Source organism: Nesoenas mayeri, assembly GCF_963082525.1.
Source record: "Nesoenas mayeri genome assembly, chromosome: 7".
Lineage (NCBI taxonomy): Eukaryota > Metazoa > Chordata > Aves > Columbiformes > Columbidae > Nesoenas > Nesoenas mayeri.
Window position 1 is genome coordinate 8,668,650 of NC_137551.1, and position 16,519 is coordinate 8,685,168.

At 38.9% G+C, this 16,519-nt stretch overlaps 1 protein-coding gene across 2 annotated transcripts in view; it reads left to right on the forward strand.

The window, feature by feature from the left end:
- ANK3 (ankyrin 3) overlaps positions 1-16,519 on the forward strand; it is a gene marked incomplete at both ends in the record, with an annotated part of 196,456 nt that overhangs the window by 82,798 nt on the left and 97,139 nt on the right. For both annotated transcript variants that reach the window (XM_080347592.1, XM_080347593.1), the window contains 5 exons: positions 3,861-3,959; positions 8,441-8,638; positions 10,645-10,743; positions 13,503-13,601; positions 14,887-14,985. In XM_080347592.1, the coding sequence (XP_080203718.1) occupies positions 3,861-3,959; positions 8,441-8,638; positions 10,645-10,743; positions 13,503-13,601; positions 14,887-14,985 (594 nt within the window). The remainder of the gene's footprint in view (positions 1-3,860; positions 3,960-8,440; positions 8,639-10,644; positions 10,744-13,502; positions 13,602-14,886; positions 14,986-16,519) is intronic.

Here is a 16,519-nt window from a genome sequence, read left to right on the forward strand (position 1 = left end):
GCAGGGAGGCTTAACTGCCTGCACTGTCATCTGATAACCTCAAGCCAGTTGTGACCTCAGTGTAACAAGGTCAGGGAGCTATACAGCTGTCCAAGTCTCAACAGGGACCAGAAAAAATGCTTAGATCTCCTTTATTTTGGAGATATGTGTGTGTGTTTGAAATAAATTATAAAGAAAGAGCAGCAGCCCCAGAGATTAGTGTGCAACACTATGGGAAGCTTGTGCCTAAGCAGAACTCCGCCTATTGTCCTCCTGGCTTTTCTGGAGCTGCTCTTAGACTCTCTGGAGGGATAGATAATACAGATGATATGATTTATCATGTCAGTGCATACTTACAGACTCCTTAATCTGCAGATTATTGTCATAATCGTTTGTAATGGTTTTTCTGAGCCATTGCAGACTATCATATTAAAGCAAGTTTTCTTCCTAATACATGTAATATATTTTACGCTTCACATAGTAGAATCTATATGAACAGTAAGCAACTAGGAAGTCTCCTGAGAAAGTCAATGAAGTCTTGCTGAGTTCAGAGCAGTCTCTTTTAATCTCAGATTCTGGGGTTTTTTCTAAACAAAATCTTTCCGTGACCTGTGTTTCAGATTGCCTCTGCACATTTCTTTGTGATTTTCAGCACCATATAGCAATTAACCAAGTCAAGCGAATAGATGGTGTCCTTTTAGAATACCACAAAAAAAAAATCTCTCCAGCTAAATGAGCTGTCTTCCAAGTGTATTTGCTCTTTACAGTGGGAGTCCTGACATCATCTTAACAATAGCTACAGAACAGCTGTCCCAACAAGCACCTACATTACATTGTGAAGTTGTGTCATGCCGTGTGATGCATTTGGTGGTGGTGGCTGCTGTGTGGACTCAAATGAGCTCTTGCGGGGCAAGCATGACCGACTGCCACCTCCTGTGCCATGGGAACCCCGCCAGGCAGGGACTGGCAGCCTAAATGGGTTGGGGCTCTATGCTCTGGCAAGTGTTGAGATAGTTTTTAGGGGTCTAGTCTAGCGGATGAAGATGATGAAATGTGTCTCATTCTATGTGAGCATGGTATGTACTACCCATGGTACATTTGTGAAATGATTTGGAAGGCATAAAATCTGGAAAATGTTCCCTAATTTACGGTTTTGTCCCTGATCTCCCTGAGTGTCTTTCTTTGATGTACCTGGAGAGTATGATAATTGTAGGAAGTAAAAAGACTGAACAATCTAATGTACACGATCCTCAGACCCTGCCTACAGGTTTCCAGTTACGAGCTTTGCTGACTTTTATTTTCTTTCCCAGACATGCTTTTCTGTGATATTTTTACCTTAGTTGTTTGCACTCTGTTCAGTATTTGATATGCCCTTGCCTGTGGACACTACTGGTGTTGGAAACATGCATTATCTTTTTTAAACACTTGTGGAGCTAAGCAAAACATTTACACTTTAGCAGATAAATGTACTATTCACAAGTTTTTATATATTTTTATTTTTGTATTTACTTACATGTTTTGAACAGTACATCTTTATTTGGTGTATATAATTTTAACAAGATGTCATTCCCTGTACTTCATGGCTGAAATAACAAAGAAGCATAAATGACAACAGCATGGTCTCCAGAGATGTCAGTAAGATCATAGTGGGCCAAACTATATTCACCTTGCATGAATAAATGACTCCCTCAGTTCTGATCAAGTTAAGTCTGAACCAGAATGTCTTCTTCATCTACATCAAAAACATGTGCCTTGCTTTAAGTGGAGGAATATGCAGAATGCAAACCATAGATGTTTTAAATGAGACTAGCAGAAAAAACTAATCACAACAATTTCTGTGCTACCTTTCATAGGCTTATCAGGAGAGGGCAAGAAAGTAGAAGCAGGAGAGTGTAAGGCCTCCTGAATCACTGTCTCCCTCTCCTCAGCTGCTCTTGACACACTGCAGCCCTGAAGCTGATGTTCCAGTAGAGTGTAATGCTTTAGGAATTATCAAGAATATAGTAATTATGCATGGAGAATATATTTAAGGAGGTACCTTAATAGTACTTGCTACCATACGGAGACAAACAGAGGAGTGCACGTGCATGAATTAGTGAACACAGGAAGCGCGAGAAGGAATTTTTAGATAATCTTTTTTTATAAAAATGATGTGACATATATATTTTATACAATATTATATATATATATATATATATATATATATGTATGTTTTTAGGAGTGCCAGAAGACACTGGGGGAAAAGAAAAAAAAAGACCTCTTCCTTTATGACTTTGGAAAACTAATAAATCCTTATGTATCTTCTTGTACTGGTTTTGGCTGGAACAGAGTTAATTTTCTTCACAGTAGCAAATATGGGGCTGTGTTTTGGATTTGTGCTGGAAACAGTATTGGTGACACAGGGATGTTTTAGTTACTGCTGAGCAGCACGTGCACGGGGCCAAGGGCTTTTCTGCTTCTCACATCCCTCACCAGCGAGCGGGCTGGAGGGGCACAAGGAATTGGGAGAGGACACAGCTGACCCCAACTGACCCAAGGGGATATTCCACACCATATGACATGACGCTCAGTGTATAAAGCTGGGGAAGAAGAAGTAGGAAAGGGGGCATGTTTGGAGTGATGGTGTTTTTCTTCCCAAGTAACCGTTACTCATGATGGAGCCCGGCTTTCCTGGAGATGAACCATGGGAAGGGGTGAATGAATCCCTCGTTTTGCTTTGCTCATGTGAACGGCTTTTGCTTTACCTATTAAGCTGTCTTTACCCAGGAGTTTCCTCACTTTTATGCTTCTGATTCTCCCCCCCCCATCCCACTGAGGGTGGAGTGAGTGAGTGGCTGTGTGGTGTTTAGTTGCCAGCTGGGGTTAAACCAGAACACTTCTTTATTAGTTTCAACCTTTCTTATAAAGGCTCCTCTTTTGACATATTTAGTGAAAATACAATATTGTTTCTGTGTGACAGTATCTCCTGCATATTTGTTTAGCCTGTGATAAATCAAATGTTTGCTCTTACTAATTCTGAAAACATTATTTTTCTTCCTTATTTTTCTTGAAAATGTGACATTACTATTTGTACCAAGCACTATGTCAAACAGCATTGAAAAACTGCATGTGACTTCACTCACAGTTACTCAAGACAAATGTGTTATCTTTCATCATAGCATTTGTGTATAGCAGGTTACTTAACCACTGTAAACAGGATACAGGTCAAAGCATAATCAAATCAGTTTGGGATAACTCTGTTCATGTTAAAAAGAGTCTTTTATTTAAGGGAATGTATTTGTAATATGATAACTCTTTTTAAGCAAACTATGCTAAAAGAGTTATTGACAATGTGTCTTGACTCCAGACTGGTCATTCAGCTGGAAGTCACACAAGAATGGTCTACATGACAGAAGACAGAAGTTAATTCATCATACTTTTATCGCCTGGGATTAAGATGGTTTTCTCATCTCATATACACATGTCAAAATCAGTATAATAATAGAAATCTAAGCAGGAAAGATTTTTTTCCTTTTCCTCTCAGATGAAAGGACTATCCATTGACTTTGATGCATACTGACAAATTAAAGACACAGTTTTCTTAAAGACATTCAGGCAAAAAGTACCTTATATTTTTCTTGTATGTGCATTTACCTCTTTACCACATGTACAGTGAGAGCCTTGGCAGCAGCACATTGCTTGAGCACCAATTTGATATGACTATTTTTTAGAAAATCAAAGCCAAAATGTACATTTGAATAAACAGGTTCAACTGTTCATTTGTGTAAAAGCAGCATTCTGCAGGAATTAATTAGTTTTGTAAGACATGGTAGGTCTTTATAAAAGTACACAGAATTTTACTGTTTCTGAAACTGATCAGTTCTAACGCTTGTGTCCCACAGGATGGGTTGACCCCTCTCCACTGTGGAGCAAGAAGTGGCCATGAACAGGTTGTAGAGATGCTGCTGGATCGTGGTGCCCCTATTCTTTCCAAAACCAAGGTAACCAGTGCTTTTTTCTGCTGGGATAATCCTTGTACTTTTTTTTAAATGTGGTTCTGCATGTCTCGTATATTTAAGGGCTTGACAATAACTTTCCTATATCATAACTATTTAAAGTAACTGCGTGGGAGATCTCCAAAGTGAATGCCGTATGTAGCGCACATGTGCATATGTTAAATGTGTTAAATTGAGAAACACTCGAAGAGGTTTCTGTACCAATCAAAGAGGTATGTATGGTAACTTTATCCCTCAGAATTTGAGTAGCTGAAAATCTCTGTATCTATCCTGGAATAAATACATGGTGATTACAATATATCTTCAGCTTGCACCAAATTGCCCTAAGGCTAGAGTAGCGATAAGAGATAAAAACAGAGCAATCTCTCTTTGCAGAGACAGCTCATATTTCCTCAGGACTTAGCCTGATTACCAGTTTCTCTACTTTCTATGTCTCTGCAGTTTATCATATAAAATTCTTCATGGGAATTTCAAATCACCTGTGCCAGGGTGTGCAGATTACTTTAGACCCAAGGGTTAGCCTTTAAGCACACACTTGCCAGGATTCTGCTGGTGGTGGCCTCTGCTGTGCCACAATTGCTGATTTTAAATCTCAGTGCAGCAGCTTGTTTTGGAGCACCACTGCATTCCGTGACTTTCCCTTTCAGGACTGACATTTGGGTTGTGCAGTTTGTTGAGGTTCTTTCCCAATATAACCTTCCACTACATTTTTTTTTTCCTCAGTCTGTAAGAAATATATTTCCAACAACATTTCTTGTTTCTTTCTGTTTTTTCTTTTCTGTCTTTGTTTTTCTGTCTCAGCGCCCTTCTATATTCTGCTTTTCTCCTCCCTCTTCTTTCTTTCCTTTTTTTCCCCCTTAGTGCAATATATTTAGTGTTTGTCTGGGGAGGTTGGCACCAGCTTTCTCTTGCTCAGTGAGTCACTGGCAACTGCTGTCATGGGTAATCCAACAGACAGGATCCAGCCCTCCTTTGCTTGTGGAATTTCCATGGATTCCCCAACCCTGACTTGCAAACTTCAGGATCAGGGCGGGAGACAGCAAGGGGCTGTCCAGGATCCCCTGGGGCACATCTCCACACCACTGCTATTGTCAGAACCTAAAGTTCATACTCCAGGGAGTAAGGTTCTTCCACATTCTCTGGTAGTTCAATTAATACTTAAACAAAGAAACAAACAAATGTAAACCCCCATTGCTTTGGTTTCCACCATCATAAATGAGAGCCACTCCTAGGGAGCTACATTTCTCTGCCGCATCGGTTTTGTATGTCAGGTGTTACCTCTAAGCTTAACCTGCTGTTCAAAGGTTGTAGTTTGAATTTGTTACTTTTTCTGAGGAGACTCACACAGCCTGGCCCAGAGTTCACTAGCCAAAATCAGGCAGATGAGAACACGGATTAGTTGTTTTGAAACAGCCCAAGGCTGAAAGACACACTTTGGATGTTGACCTGCAGAGGCTTATGTAGACATCTTCAGCAAAATGGGGGATCTTCTCTGGAAGGCAGAAAACTATGTTACACATTGAAAAGTGAATAGAAGAAAGTGCAGAGCTTCCGGAGTTTCCCTCTGATGTGTTAATTCTGTTGTTTTCAGAAGGTAAGCCAAGAAGTAATGGTACCTTTGAATGACATTAATGAATCCATTTGTTTGGCACTAAACTACAGTACTGTCCTCTACAAAAAGAAGTGGCTCCATGCTCTTCAAAATAAGCCATATATAATTGGAAGTAGGACACTTCTTTGATAGAATTTGAACTTCACAAAGTTTTCTCATGTTATATAAAGCTCAGAAGAATAATGGGACTGCAGTTTGGTAGCTGTTTCCTGCTAGGGATTGTTTAGAGCAGTGCTGGCTCTTTTTTTGCACTGGAATAACCTTAGAGTTATTTTCAGGGGAAGCAATGGATTATCTGGGGTTTTCTACCAGTGAAAGGAAAACTGAATTCTGGTCCTGAGTGTGTCAATGGTCTTCTGTGTGAGAAACTACATGTCTGTGCATCAATTCTATCTTTTTTTAATTACTGTTTTTCTAGGCTTATTTGGCTCTTTTCCCTTTTTCTTCCCTCCAGCCCACTCTCCCCACCCCAAGTTAAGGACAATTTCCCTGATTAAAGTCCTTTGACACAGCTACAAAATAAGCTTTGTATCACTGATAATTTTACGTTTGCTCAGTCAGACGTTTGATACTCTATTTCATCTCGGTGGTCCTCTTCTGATCAGTTTTTTTTAAGTTATCATGTGATTATCAACGTTTGATTAATCTTGAACTTCTTCACCTTGTAATGTTTTCTGGGTAATCTTCAGATAAACAGTAATGTAACAGTGTTTATACAGTGGTTTCATCTTGGAGTATCAATCACTTCTTACAGTCCTTGATGGATTGTCTCTTACAATGTGGATATGGGAGAGGAAAACATTCTTATATGTAATATTTATATATTAAAAGTGGGAAGACAGAGGCATTGAAATATTAAATGATTTGTCTAAGATCGCAGATTATCTTCTACTGTAATGAATTAAGAGCAAGCCTGGATTAGGTCACAACAAAAGACAATATTCCTATGATGTTTTGTCTTCATTAAATTCTTTAGCACCCAGGCTTGTCTCTTACTGTTTTGTGTAAAGTCTGTCTAGTTGCGGCTCTTTTCTCAGCCCTGACAGATTTTTATCAAGCATCTTGCTGATGTTCCCAAATTGATGTGTGGCTGCTCCGTTTCTTCCCTTCTTTTCCATCAATGTCAGCCTCTTTCATACAAGTCTCTCCTATGAGGGGGTCCCATGCCATCTTTTTCATTTCTTCCTCCACTAGTAAGCATGGTTTATTGGCTGTTATTGTTAAGAATGACACTTTTCACCTGAAGGATCTTTTTATAAAAATGGAACAGAACAGTGTGTGAAGTTTCACTACTATCACCTAAAAAGCATCATCAGTTACAAACTGTTATCAGGAGCGCTTGGTGACTGAGGGAAATTAGTCTTTTTTTATTCTACTGTTTAATACACTAGAAGACAGTGAAAACATTTAAAATGCATTACTAATATGAAGCTTCCATGCAGATAATTGCTGTAGTAGCCTTTGGGAATGGGAGAGAAGCTTATCCAAGCCAATATAAATCACAAGTGAGATGCCCATGAGATAATCTCACTTGAAAGATATAACTGTGTCCAAGAATGTCTGCTTCTCAGCACTGAACATAAACTGCTTTTAAATTCTGACAGTTTTAGCCTGTTTCCTTTCACCATCCTTCTTCCATGTCACTTCTAAAAATTACTTCACTGTATATTTCCACCTTTATTTTGAATGTTTGCCATTAGTGTTATGATATGGCCATGAGAAGAGAAAGGAAGGGAATAATCTGTTTCACAAAGCCTGAGATCTCAACTGATTTTACGCTGCTACTTTGCCTTTGCTAACAGTGGTCACATGAGGGCACTGCATCTGTGAGCAAGAGTTACGCTTGCTCCATGACGGTAAACCTTGTGTACTTTCAGTCATTTATAGATTATATACTATTATGTGTTACCAGAATAGCTCCTGCAATTGAATCTAGTTTTGTCATTACAGAAGGACTAAGTTAAACAAACAAACAAAAAGTCTGTCGAGATTTACCAAAGGAGCTCATATACCTCTGCTAACAAGACCTTTCATTCTGGCATTTTTTTAACATTTTGTCATGAAATAGCACCAGTCCTTTAAAGTTCTGAGAATTATTTCTCTTGTGTTTTTGTTCTGGAAATGTAACGCATGTTGGCAACTTGTTGATTAACTATTGTAAGCAGTGCAAGAAACAATTTTTGATGGAGTTTTCATTCCTAAACTTGAATGTCAGGTGTTTCCTCAATGAAACAGAGCTTTACCACGGCTACTGGTATGACATATCACAGTGGTCTCATTCAGATTTTTTTAGCCCAGTTGCACTTGAAAGTTTTGCTGTTGTACCAATGTTGGCTGGGAAGAATGGTCTCCACAGGTGTGTAATGTGGTGTAAGTCTCGTACAACAGAAATTCAGGAAAATACTAATGATGAGGGAAGGTTGTAGTGATTGCTGAGCTCTCACATATCTGGTATATGCAGGCTACATTAGTGTGGTGAGTTTAATGCAGCTTTTAGAATCAGCAAATATCAGAAGTCGCAAAGTGCTGTTCCTCACGTAAGTCATGTAACTCAAGCAACTTATCTGAGCTATGCTGGCTGAAATAAGCTATGTTTTGAGCATTGCTGGTATGGTATGACTATTTCTTTAACACAGAGCTGCCTACAAACTCTAACCAAACAAGCTGCAAATTCCATGTGGATTTTTCCAGAGCGAGAACCCTCATTGTTACATTGAACATGTTAAGTTTAATTTGAGTGCTCTCTGGGCTTGTAAAATCTTTCCTACAACAAATGCTTTTAAGAACAATGTGCGGGAGTTTTATTTCTCTGAGTAGCTTACAACCCATCAGTGTTTCATCTTTTTGTTCACAGAATGGTTTGTCTCCGTTGCACATGGCAACACAAGGAGATCATCTAAACTGTGTTCAGCTTCTGATTCAGCACAACGTGCCTGTAGACGACGTCACTAATGACTATCTGACTGCGCTGCATGTTGCCGCCCACTGTGGCCACTACAAAGTTGCCAAGGTTCTCTTGGACAAGAAAGCTAATCCTAATGCCAAAGCACTGGTGAGTACACCGTGGGTTACTATTAATTAAACATTTCTTCCAAAGTTGCAGTGAGACTTATTTGAGAGTTATTTTCTGCCTGCTGATGGCTGACAGTGAGGATCTGCTGTATTGCTGCAGCCCAAGAGAGGATGCTCAAGGTTCAAAGTGTTAATAATGTATAATGTAATCAGAGTAGACCTTTGCTTACAGACAGTCAACAGTTATTTATGAATTTCTAGTGTAACTAGGGCAGTTTTGCCTCCTGGTAGCTTGTTATGATCTGAATACATGAAGTAGCTGTAGATGTAACTGCTGCAGTTTTTAGTATGGAGACATTCTCATTTTCTCAGTGTTTGTAAAGAGAAAATAATCAGCAATGCTTAAAATTGAATTTTTATTAGCTCTCAAATCTCTGAAACAATAAAATGTAGGAATGAGTTACATAACAGAAATCAGTGGTATTTTATAATTATGTCAATGGAATCATATGCTTTTCTACTTTAAAAACGACTCCAGCAACAAAAACTTTGTGTAATTAAACTGCATAGAAACTGAATGCATTAATGCATTTTGTTCAAAATTGTACTTGCAATCTATTGTTTTTAAAACGTCTTTTTGATTTGCTCTTTAATAACTGTTCCAAACAAATGTATGTTCTGACATTAATTGGACTGACTGTTGGTTTCACAGCCTGATGCTAATAACTCACTCAGTTCCTGAAATATTATGTGAGGTCCTGAAATCCTCACAAACCAGGTGGGACTGACTCTCTTGCAAACAGCATAGGCTCCACAGATTTCCTTCTCTCAGCCCCTCTGTTTTTGTGTGTCAGATCAACCTGTCATCAGGTGTCTTTTGTCAATGTACTATGATATATAGAGTTTGTTCACTATAACCAGCAAGTGGGGAGGCTGCAGGCCTGTAATTTTTATTTTTGCCTCCTGAAATCATCAAATCATCGTGAGGTTTAGCTTGTCAGGGTTGCTGGCAGTGGCCTCTCATTGCTCTAGTAGCCTAGCCACTAATTTCCTTTTCTTCTAAATCTTCTAGTGTTTCCTTTTATCCTCTCCTGATCCCCGCTCAGGATGATTAAGTAGAAGTAGCGTGAGTGCAGTATCTGGAGCTCGAGCTCACTCTTCCCTGAAACGCATCTGAGCATCCCCGGGACATTGTCCACTAACAAGGGGAGAGCTGAGAGCCACTCATGCTTAACCGGGACAGACAATGGCACTGCCCTCACGTGACAAAACCATACGATATTCTTTACTATATGGCAGGTAAAAAAAGCTAATTTTGATCAGATTTGAGGGACCAGCTCTGACAGCTGTTTTCAGAATTGTTTTGCAGAGGCTTTTTTGATGAATATACAGAGCGACATCAGCATTCTGTGCACTGATGTTATTGTAGCAGTCATGGATGCTCTGGACTGCTTATTTTCCTGTTTTACTTGTTTTCTGTTGTATTATCTCATGCCAAATAAGATGGTAGTTTTAAACATTCACTCTGCTGCGCATGCAACTTTTTTATAAAGGAGGGGACAAAATAATTGTAATTACAGTAAATTGGCAGATAATGCATTAAATAATGGAGCTAAGAATAGTTTAGAAGAGGATCCAAATTCCAGATCTTGTAAAGGTGAAGTATTTTTTTTTAAATCAGCTGCTCTGAAACCAAGAAACCCCAAACCCCCTAAAACCCTCCAACACACACACACAAAAACCAGTCAGTTAATACTGAATATCCTTAAGCAAAAATTAAGCTTTCGATCATTTTATGCAAACTGAAATTTTTTAAAAATAATTTCTTTATTGGAGTGGGAAATATACTGCATAATTAAAACTGGCTATATGAAATACACGTTTTTAGAAGGTTTTTCTCTTTTACATGAAGAATTTAGTGAAGGAAAAACAAATATGGGAGGTGTTTTGCTAAAATAGAGGAATGATTTCTGTGAATTCCATACCCCATTCTACTTTTTTAATGACAGATGTGCTATCAAAAAGTATATTCTTTCTCATTTACAGAATGGTTTCACGCCTCTTCACATTGCCTGCAAGAAGAACAGAATAAAAGTAATGGAACTTCTTCTGAAGCACGGTGCATCCATTCAAGCTGTGACTGAGGTAAGAAGTGGGCTTTTTATATTTGTCTTTGTTTTTCCTACAAAATTCACCATAACTGTATTGTGTATTTTTTTTATATTTCTGAAAGAGCATCTACTATCATTCAACTCAACAATTATTTTCAGCTAGATATTACCAAATAATAGAACTGAATAATGAAGTTAGTTGCCCTAATGGGTTATAGCACCCAAACAGTTTATATACTTTGGGAATATAGTGGGGATAACAAGTGAAACATAACAGATTTAAAAACATTTCATAAATTTTTTTTTAAAAATGATCTATCATTTTGACCTATAATGATTTTGACCTATAATTTTCTGCACAGACAATGAAACTTGCCCTGTTAAGGAGATCAAGGTGAAGACTGTGCTTCATTCAAGTCCTATTTTGGTAGCTGGTTTAATTTGCAGACCTTCTTTTGGTTTTCCACACAGCAATGATATTCACCCACCATCTCGGGTCATCACAAATCAGATAGACAGAAATCAATTACTTGCTATTACTTCAGTCAGCATGAGATGGTCTGCCCCCAGTTATTGGCACAATTTAGACATTAATAAAGTACCTCCTGAAAATTTGGTATTTGTGTGTATACTCTACTAAGGTAGGAGGAAAGGTCACATGTATGAATGTGTGATCGCTGCCAAAGAAACCAGGTTACAAAATGATAAACAATTTAATTAATTAAATAAGATACAGCTGGGATCAGTTCATGTCCCCAAAACGGAGTTTCATTTGAAACATGGGGGTTTGTTCTAATTATTCAGTAGTGAATCATATAGCTCCCTTCTGGCTTTCTTGAGAGAGAACTGAGCCTGCCCTTGCTACAGCTCACAGATCTCCAGACTAGGTTTTAAAAACCATTGGGCTTGTAGGTTCAGCTTGCAGAGTTTGGTTTGAAGTCATGTTATCAAATCAGAGGTGCAAAGAGAACCTTAACAGAAGAGATGCCATATCTCTCCTCCTTATTAGTCAGTCACTGTGGAAGTAGAAAAAGTCTTTTTAATTTTATTCCTTTTAAATACAAATAATTAAAAGAATGGAAGCAACAGCAATACTTAACTATACTGTCTTGTGTGAGTAGACCAGGTTAACAGTCAGATCTATATCATCTAAATTGCTTGTTCAAGCAAAAACTTTCCAGAACAAGAGCTGTTCCTTTATATCCTGTTGCCTCACCATGATCTCAAACCATGTTTGACTGCATTTATTGAGATCCATCACTGTACTGTACTGTAGGCGTCTGCTGTCCTGCTGCCTCTTTCACTACCTGTCTGTGTCGTAACAACCTTGCAAGGCAGAATTAGGAGCTGATACTTAGCATCCATACTTAAGCTGCTACTTCTCTAGTAGCAACAAATGGGCCAGGAAACTTCACAGTATTCCTTCCTAAGAAAACCCAAGACTAAAAAAGTGTTGGTTGTGAGATCTAAATAAACAATGCAAATGTAGCAAGAGGAACCCAAATGTCACAAATAGCCATTGTTGCACGTAAACTGTTTATTAAAGGTAATGCTTATTGCCTTTTCTATGGTAAATTCTGCTTTCCAGGTAGATTCCATGCTTCCACTGATACACATGCTTCCATGTGTAGATACTGCACCTGGTTTTTTTAGCTGCAAGCTTGAATCTCCACAGTATGAGTTAGTGTTTATGGTTAAATATGCCACACATGCATTGTGTTTCCTGTGGTCTATTATTTGAAAAGCATTTCCTAAATTATGTGAAACAGGGAAAAGAAATTACATATTCAGCCAGTTATTCTGCTTTCCGGCTAATTTTTGTTGTTATGCAGGAGAAAGGAACAAAAGGGTGTTATCCTCACCTTTACCCTCCAGGGATGTGTATATATCTATGGGGAAGTTGCCTAAATCAGAGGTCTTCCAGAGATCCACCGATCTTTCTCCTTCTCTTGGTAACAAAACTCCCCTCTGCAGCCTCTGGTGGACAGTTGCTCCAGCTGTGCTGAAACAGCTGTGAAGAGGCTTTAGGGTAATGCCATTTGAAGAAATATTAACTATTGATTGGATTTCTAAAGCAAAATCCTTGAGGTCATGCCCTGCTAAATGACTGCTCCCTTTTTTCCCCTCCCCTTCTCCCTCTCTCTCTTTCTCTCCAGCTGGTCTTTTGTGTCTTGTATAATGGCAGTGGTACAGATTTGTGATGGTGCCACAAGGTCCTGAGGGAAGGGGGAAATCTCTTTAGCCTGTGTCATCTGTGTCTGTGCCTCTCTGGCTGGATGCCACAGTTTTGAATTCCCTTTCTCCTAGAGAACCAGGAGGGATGGAGCTCACCACGGAGTTTAATAGGCCTTTTTGTTCATCCAAAAGCAACAGGATTTGGTGGGGACAATGGACACTGCACCTTTTTTTGCATTAGCTAAACTTTCCAGAAAGTCTTATCTTTGTACCAGGAATACTTCTACTTTTTCTTTTTTAAATCCTAGTTCAAAATGATGTTTAGCAAAAACTTAGGGAAGAAATCTTGCTTTTATCTATACTTGATTTTAGTTGATGAATAGATACCAAATCCCTAGAAGGTTTTTATATTTGCTTATCAATCATACTCATAGGTGTTTCCAGTTCTGTGTGCCCTTTAGTTTAAGCATGTGCATGTGTTTTTGAGAAGATGAGATCCTCTCAGAAGAGCAGGCGTTTAGGTTTACTTACTTCAGAAAAACTTACTTTTTCCCTATGGCATTCGTGTAAAGGAGTGTGGAAGCAGGTATTTAAGTTTGGATTTGGTTTGATTTTCAGTCGGGCCTAACTCCAATCCATGTTGCTGCCTTCATGGGACATGTAAATATTGTATCGCAGCTAATGCATCATGGAGCATCACCCAACACTACCAATGTGGTGAGTAACAGGTTTCTCCTCAGCATGGCAGAACTGTGAATGCATTATAACATCTGGGAGCATCGCGGTCATGAAGCGCCCAGTTCTGGTGTTCACCACCCACGTCTGCAGCAGTCGTGGCTCCAGCTGGAGCCAGGGAAAGCACAGCCTGCTGGCTCCCATTTGGGAGATGCTTGGCAGGTGGAGGAAACCTCAAAAGAGGCTGACCTGTATTCTCTTTATTTTCTGAAGCAAAGAGTGAGAACATATACTGTAGCTTCTCATGCAGTTTTTGAGATGTGTACTTGACTGTTGAACACTGTTTTGAGGACCCCAGGGGCTTACCATTTAGGGGAAGTTGTGCTGTTATCAACAGATTGCAGCAGATTGTCGGGACATATTGCCTGTGTCTGTGCAGCAGTGCAAGGCGCTTTTCTGCTGGATGTGCACTGTGTGCCCCGAGGCTCCCAGGGCATGTGTAAAAACTGAAGTCATTGTTAGATGGATATCTGAAATTCGGGAAATTCAAGGAAAGTAGAAGCTTGTAGATTCTTTTTAGCACTTTGGCCTCAAAATCTCCCTTTTACCTTCCATACGCATGTGCAGTTGGAAGACAACTTTTTATTAAAGCCTTAATCTGTTAATTCTATTAGATTATATGAAAAAGCAACACCACTTGTAAATTAGTAGGTGTTTGTACCTGAAGACATATTGATGTCCAAAAATGTAGAAAGCCGTTTCCCCTCCTGAATTTTTTCCGGTTTCCTGGGATTTGTATTTCATTAAGTCCAGGAAGCCTCAGATTAATGTACTCAGTAATGACTTTTTTTTCTCTTATTCACCCATCTTGATGCTTATCAGATAACAAATGATAGTGGGGATACAGGGCATGGCAGGAGGAAAGCCAAAAATAAGTGTATCTAAATATAAAAAAATAATCAAAAAACAACAACTTTTTGTTTTACTGAATTAGGCTCTATTTAAATGAAAGTATTTTTTAACACCATTAGTAAAACGCTAGTAAATATAAGAATTGCACTGTCTCTTTTCAGCAAGAGTAATGACAAAGGCATTGTTGCGTTGGAAAGCTGACCCTGAAATAAATTGTTTTGCAGCATAAGGCTAAGAGGTCAAATATTGACTTAATCTCCCATTTTGCTCACAGACAACTACTACAGAATATTCTAGCGGAGATTATTCTGAACTGGGTCACCAGTATTTTTGTATTTCTGAAACATGTTGGAGTTTTTTTTTTTTTCCCGCAGTGTGTTTTTAATGATATTTTGGTTTTGCTGCTGTGTTCTAGAGAGGAGAAACGGCACTGCACATGGCTGCCAGAGCTGGCCAGACAGAGGTCGTTCGATACCTGGTACAAAATGGAGCTCAGGTGGAGGCCAAAGCTAAGGTAAGGTGATGGTCCAGGTATAATAATGCTGGATTGTCTATAGTTAAAGCAAGTGATCACATTCATCTTGTGTGTGTTTCTTGGGAAGAGAAAGGGAGATGAAGCCAAGTGCCTTGGCATAATGACAACTGATATTTTGTTAGGTGCTCTCTTACTGTAGTTATGAGTGATCTGAGGAGGCAGGATATGTCAAATTCATACCATGCCTATACCATACTTTTAATAGAAACTGTTCTGTCTTTGAAGAGTTTTGTTTTGGGGTGGGAAGCAAGGAGGGAAAGGAATGCCTCAAATCTGCTTTTATTTCTGCAGACCTATAAACCCTGTGCCACTTGTGTCTCCTGTTATGTCTATAAATCATCAGACGGTATCCATTCAAAATAGTTATACTTTTAAAGAACTTCTCCTGAAGTATGGAGGAACAGTAAGGGGATGTGGCGTAGGGCTGGAAAGTAGGAAGAGACCCTATAGAAACAATTGCAATTGAGGAAGATGAGAAGGAAGAAAAAATAAATGCTCAAGAGCCACTGAAGAAACATAAAAAATTATGGAAGTAAAAGAGTTCCAGGAAACAGACATGGGAAGGACAGAAATGGGTGCAATAAGTAGTCAGTCTTAGTAGGTAAAACCAGGAAAACTTTTTTTTCCCCAAACAGTGATTAAATTAATACCATTTCAAAGAAATCTGGTTTTCACTATAGAATTATCATCTGTGAATTGGCTCACAAATAAAGATACTAGTAAGAATAGCTACTTATAAGGAACTCTGACTAAATATTTATAGCAGATACTTTCCATATCTGCAAGCAGTCTGACAGTAGAAGTGAATCATGTGGTGTGTAAATCTCCCAAGACAGCCTTGCAAGTGAACAGCTCGTGCTCAGAAGCACAGTCATGCAAATATTTTCTAAATAATTTCACACAATGAATTAATTTGTGCAAACTTCCGTTGCCTGTGATCAAATAAGAACTAAATACAAGTAATAGATTATACATCAGCTGTTAGAAATTTGTGGGAAACAGGCATAAACTGGAAATGCTTAAGAACCATAAAGGCTCTCTACCAGTCAGAGGAGAATTTCCATGTAGAGAAGCAGCGTTTGCATCCTGATGCTCTCTCATCCTAAATCCCAAAGGTGTAAAATCAGTGTTGTAGGATGGGCATGGGCAGAAATCTCCCTGGCAGAGGACACTCCGAAATACTCTGCTGCAGGATGTGAGGTAGCAGTGCTCAAAAGGTAGGAGATTCAACAGGGGAAACTGGAGAGGGAAAGATGTTTGATGATGTTTGATGTGAGGAACAGGAAAAAATAAGGTCATAGGCTTAGTTGGCCATACTGTTGCAATAGCATGCTTGACTGTAAGATTGTACAACTGAGAATGGGGAGGGCAAAAATACAAAACCAAATAATGAAAAAGGAAGAAATTAGCTATTGGATACTCAGAACACAGCCAACCACAATATATTAACTACGGAAAATAAACGATGAGACTCATGACAGAGCAACGTCTGTACTGAGCACTGCTAGAATTA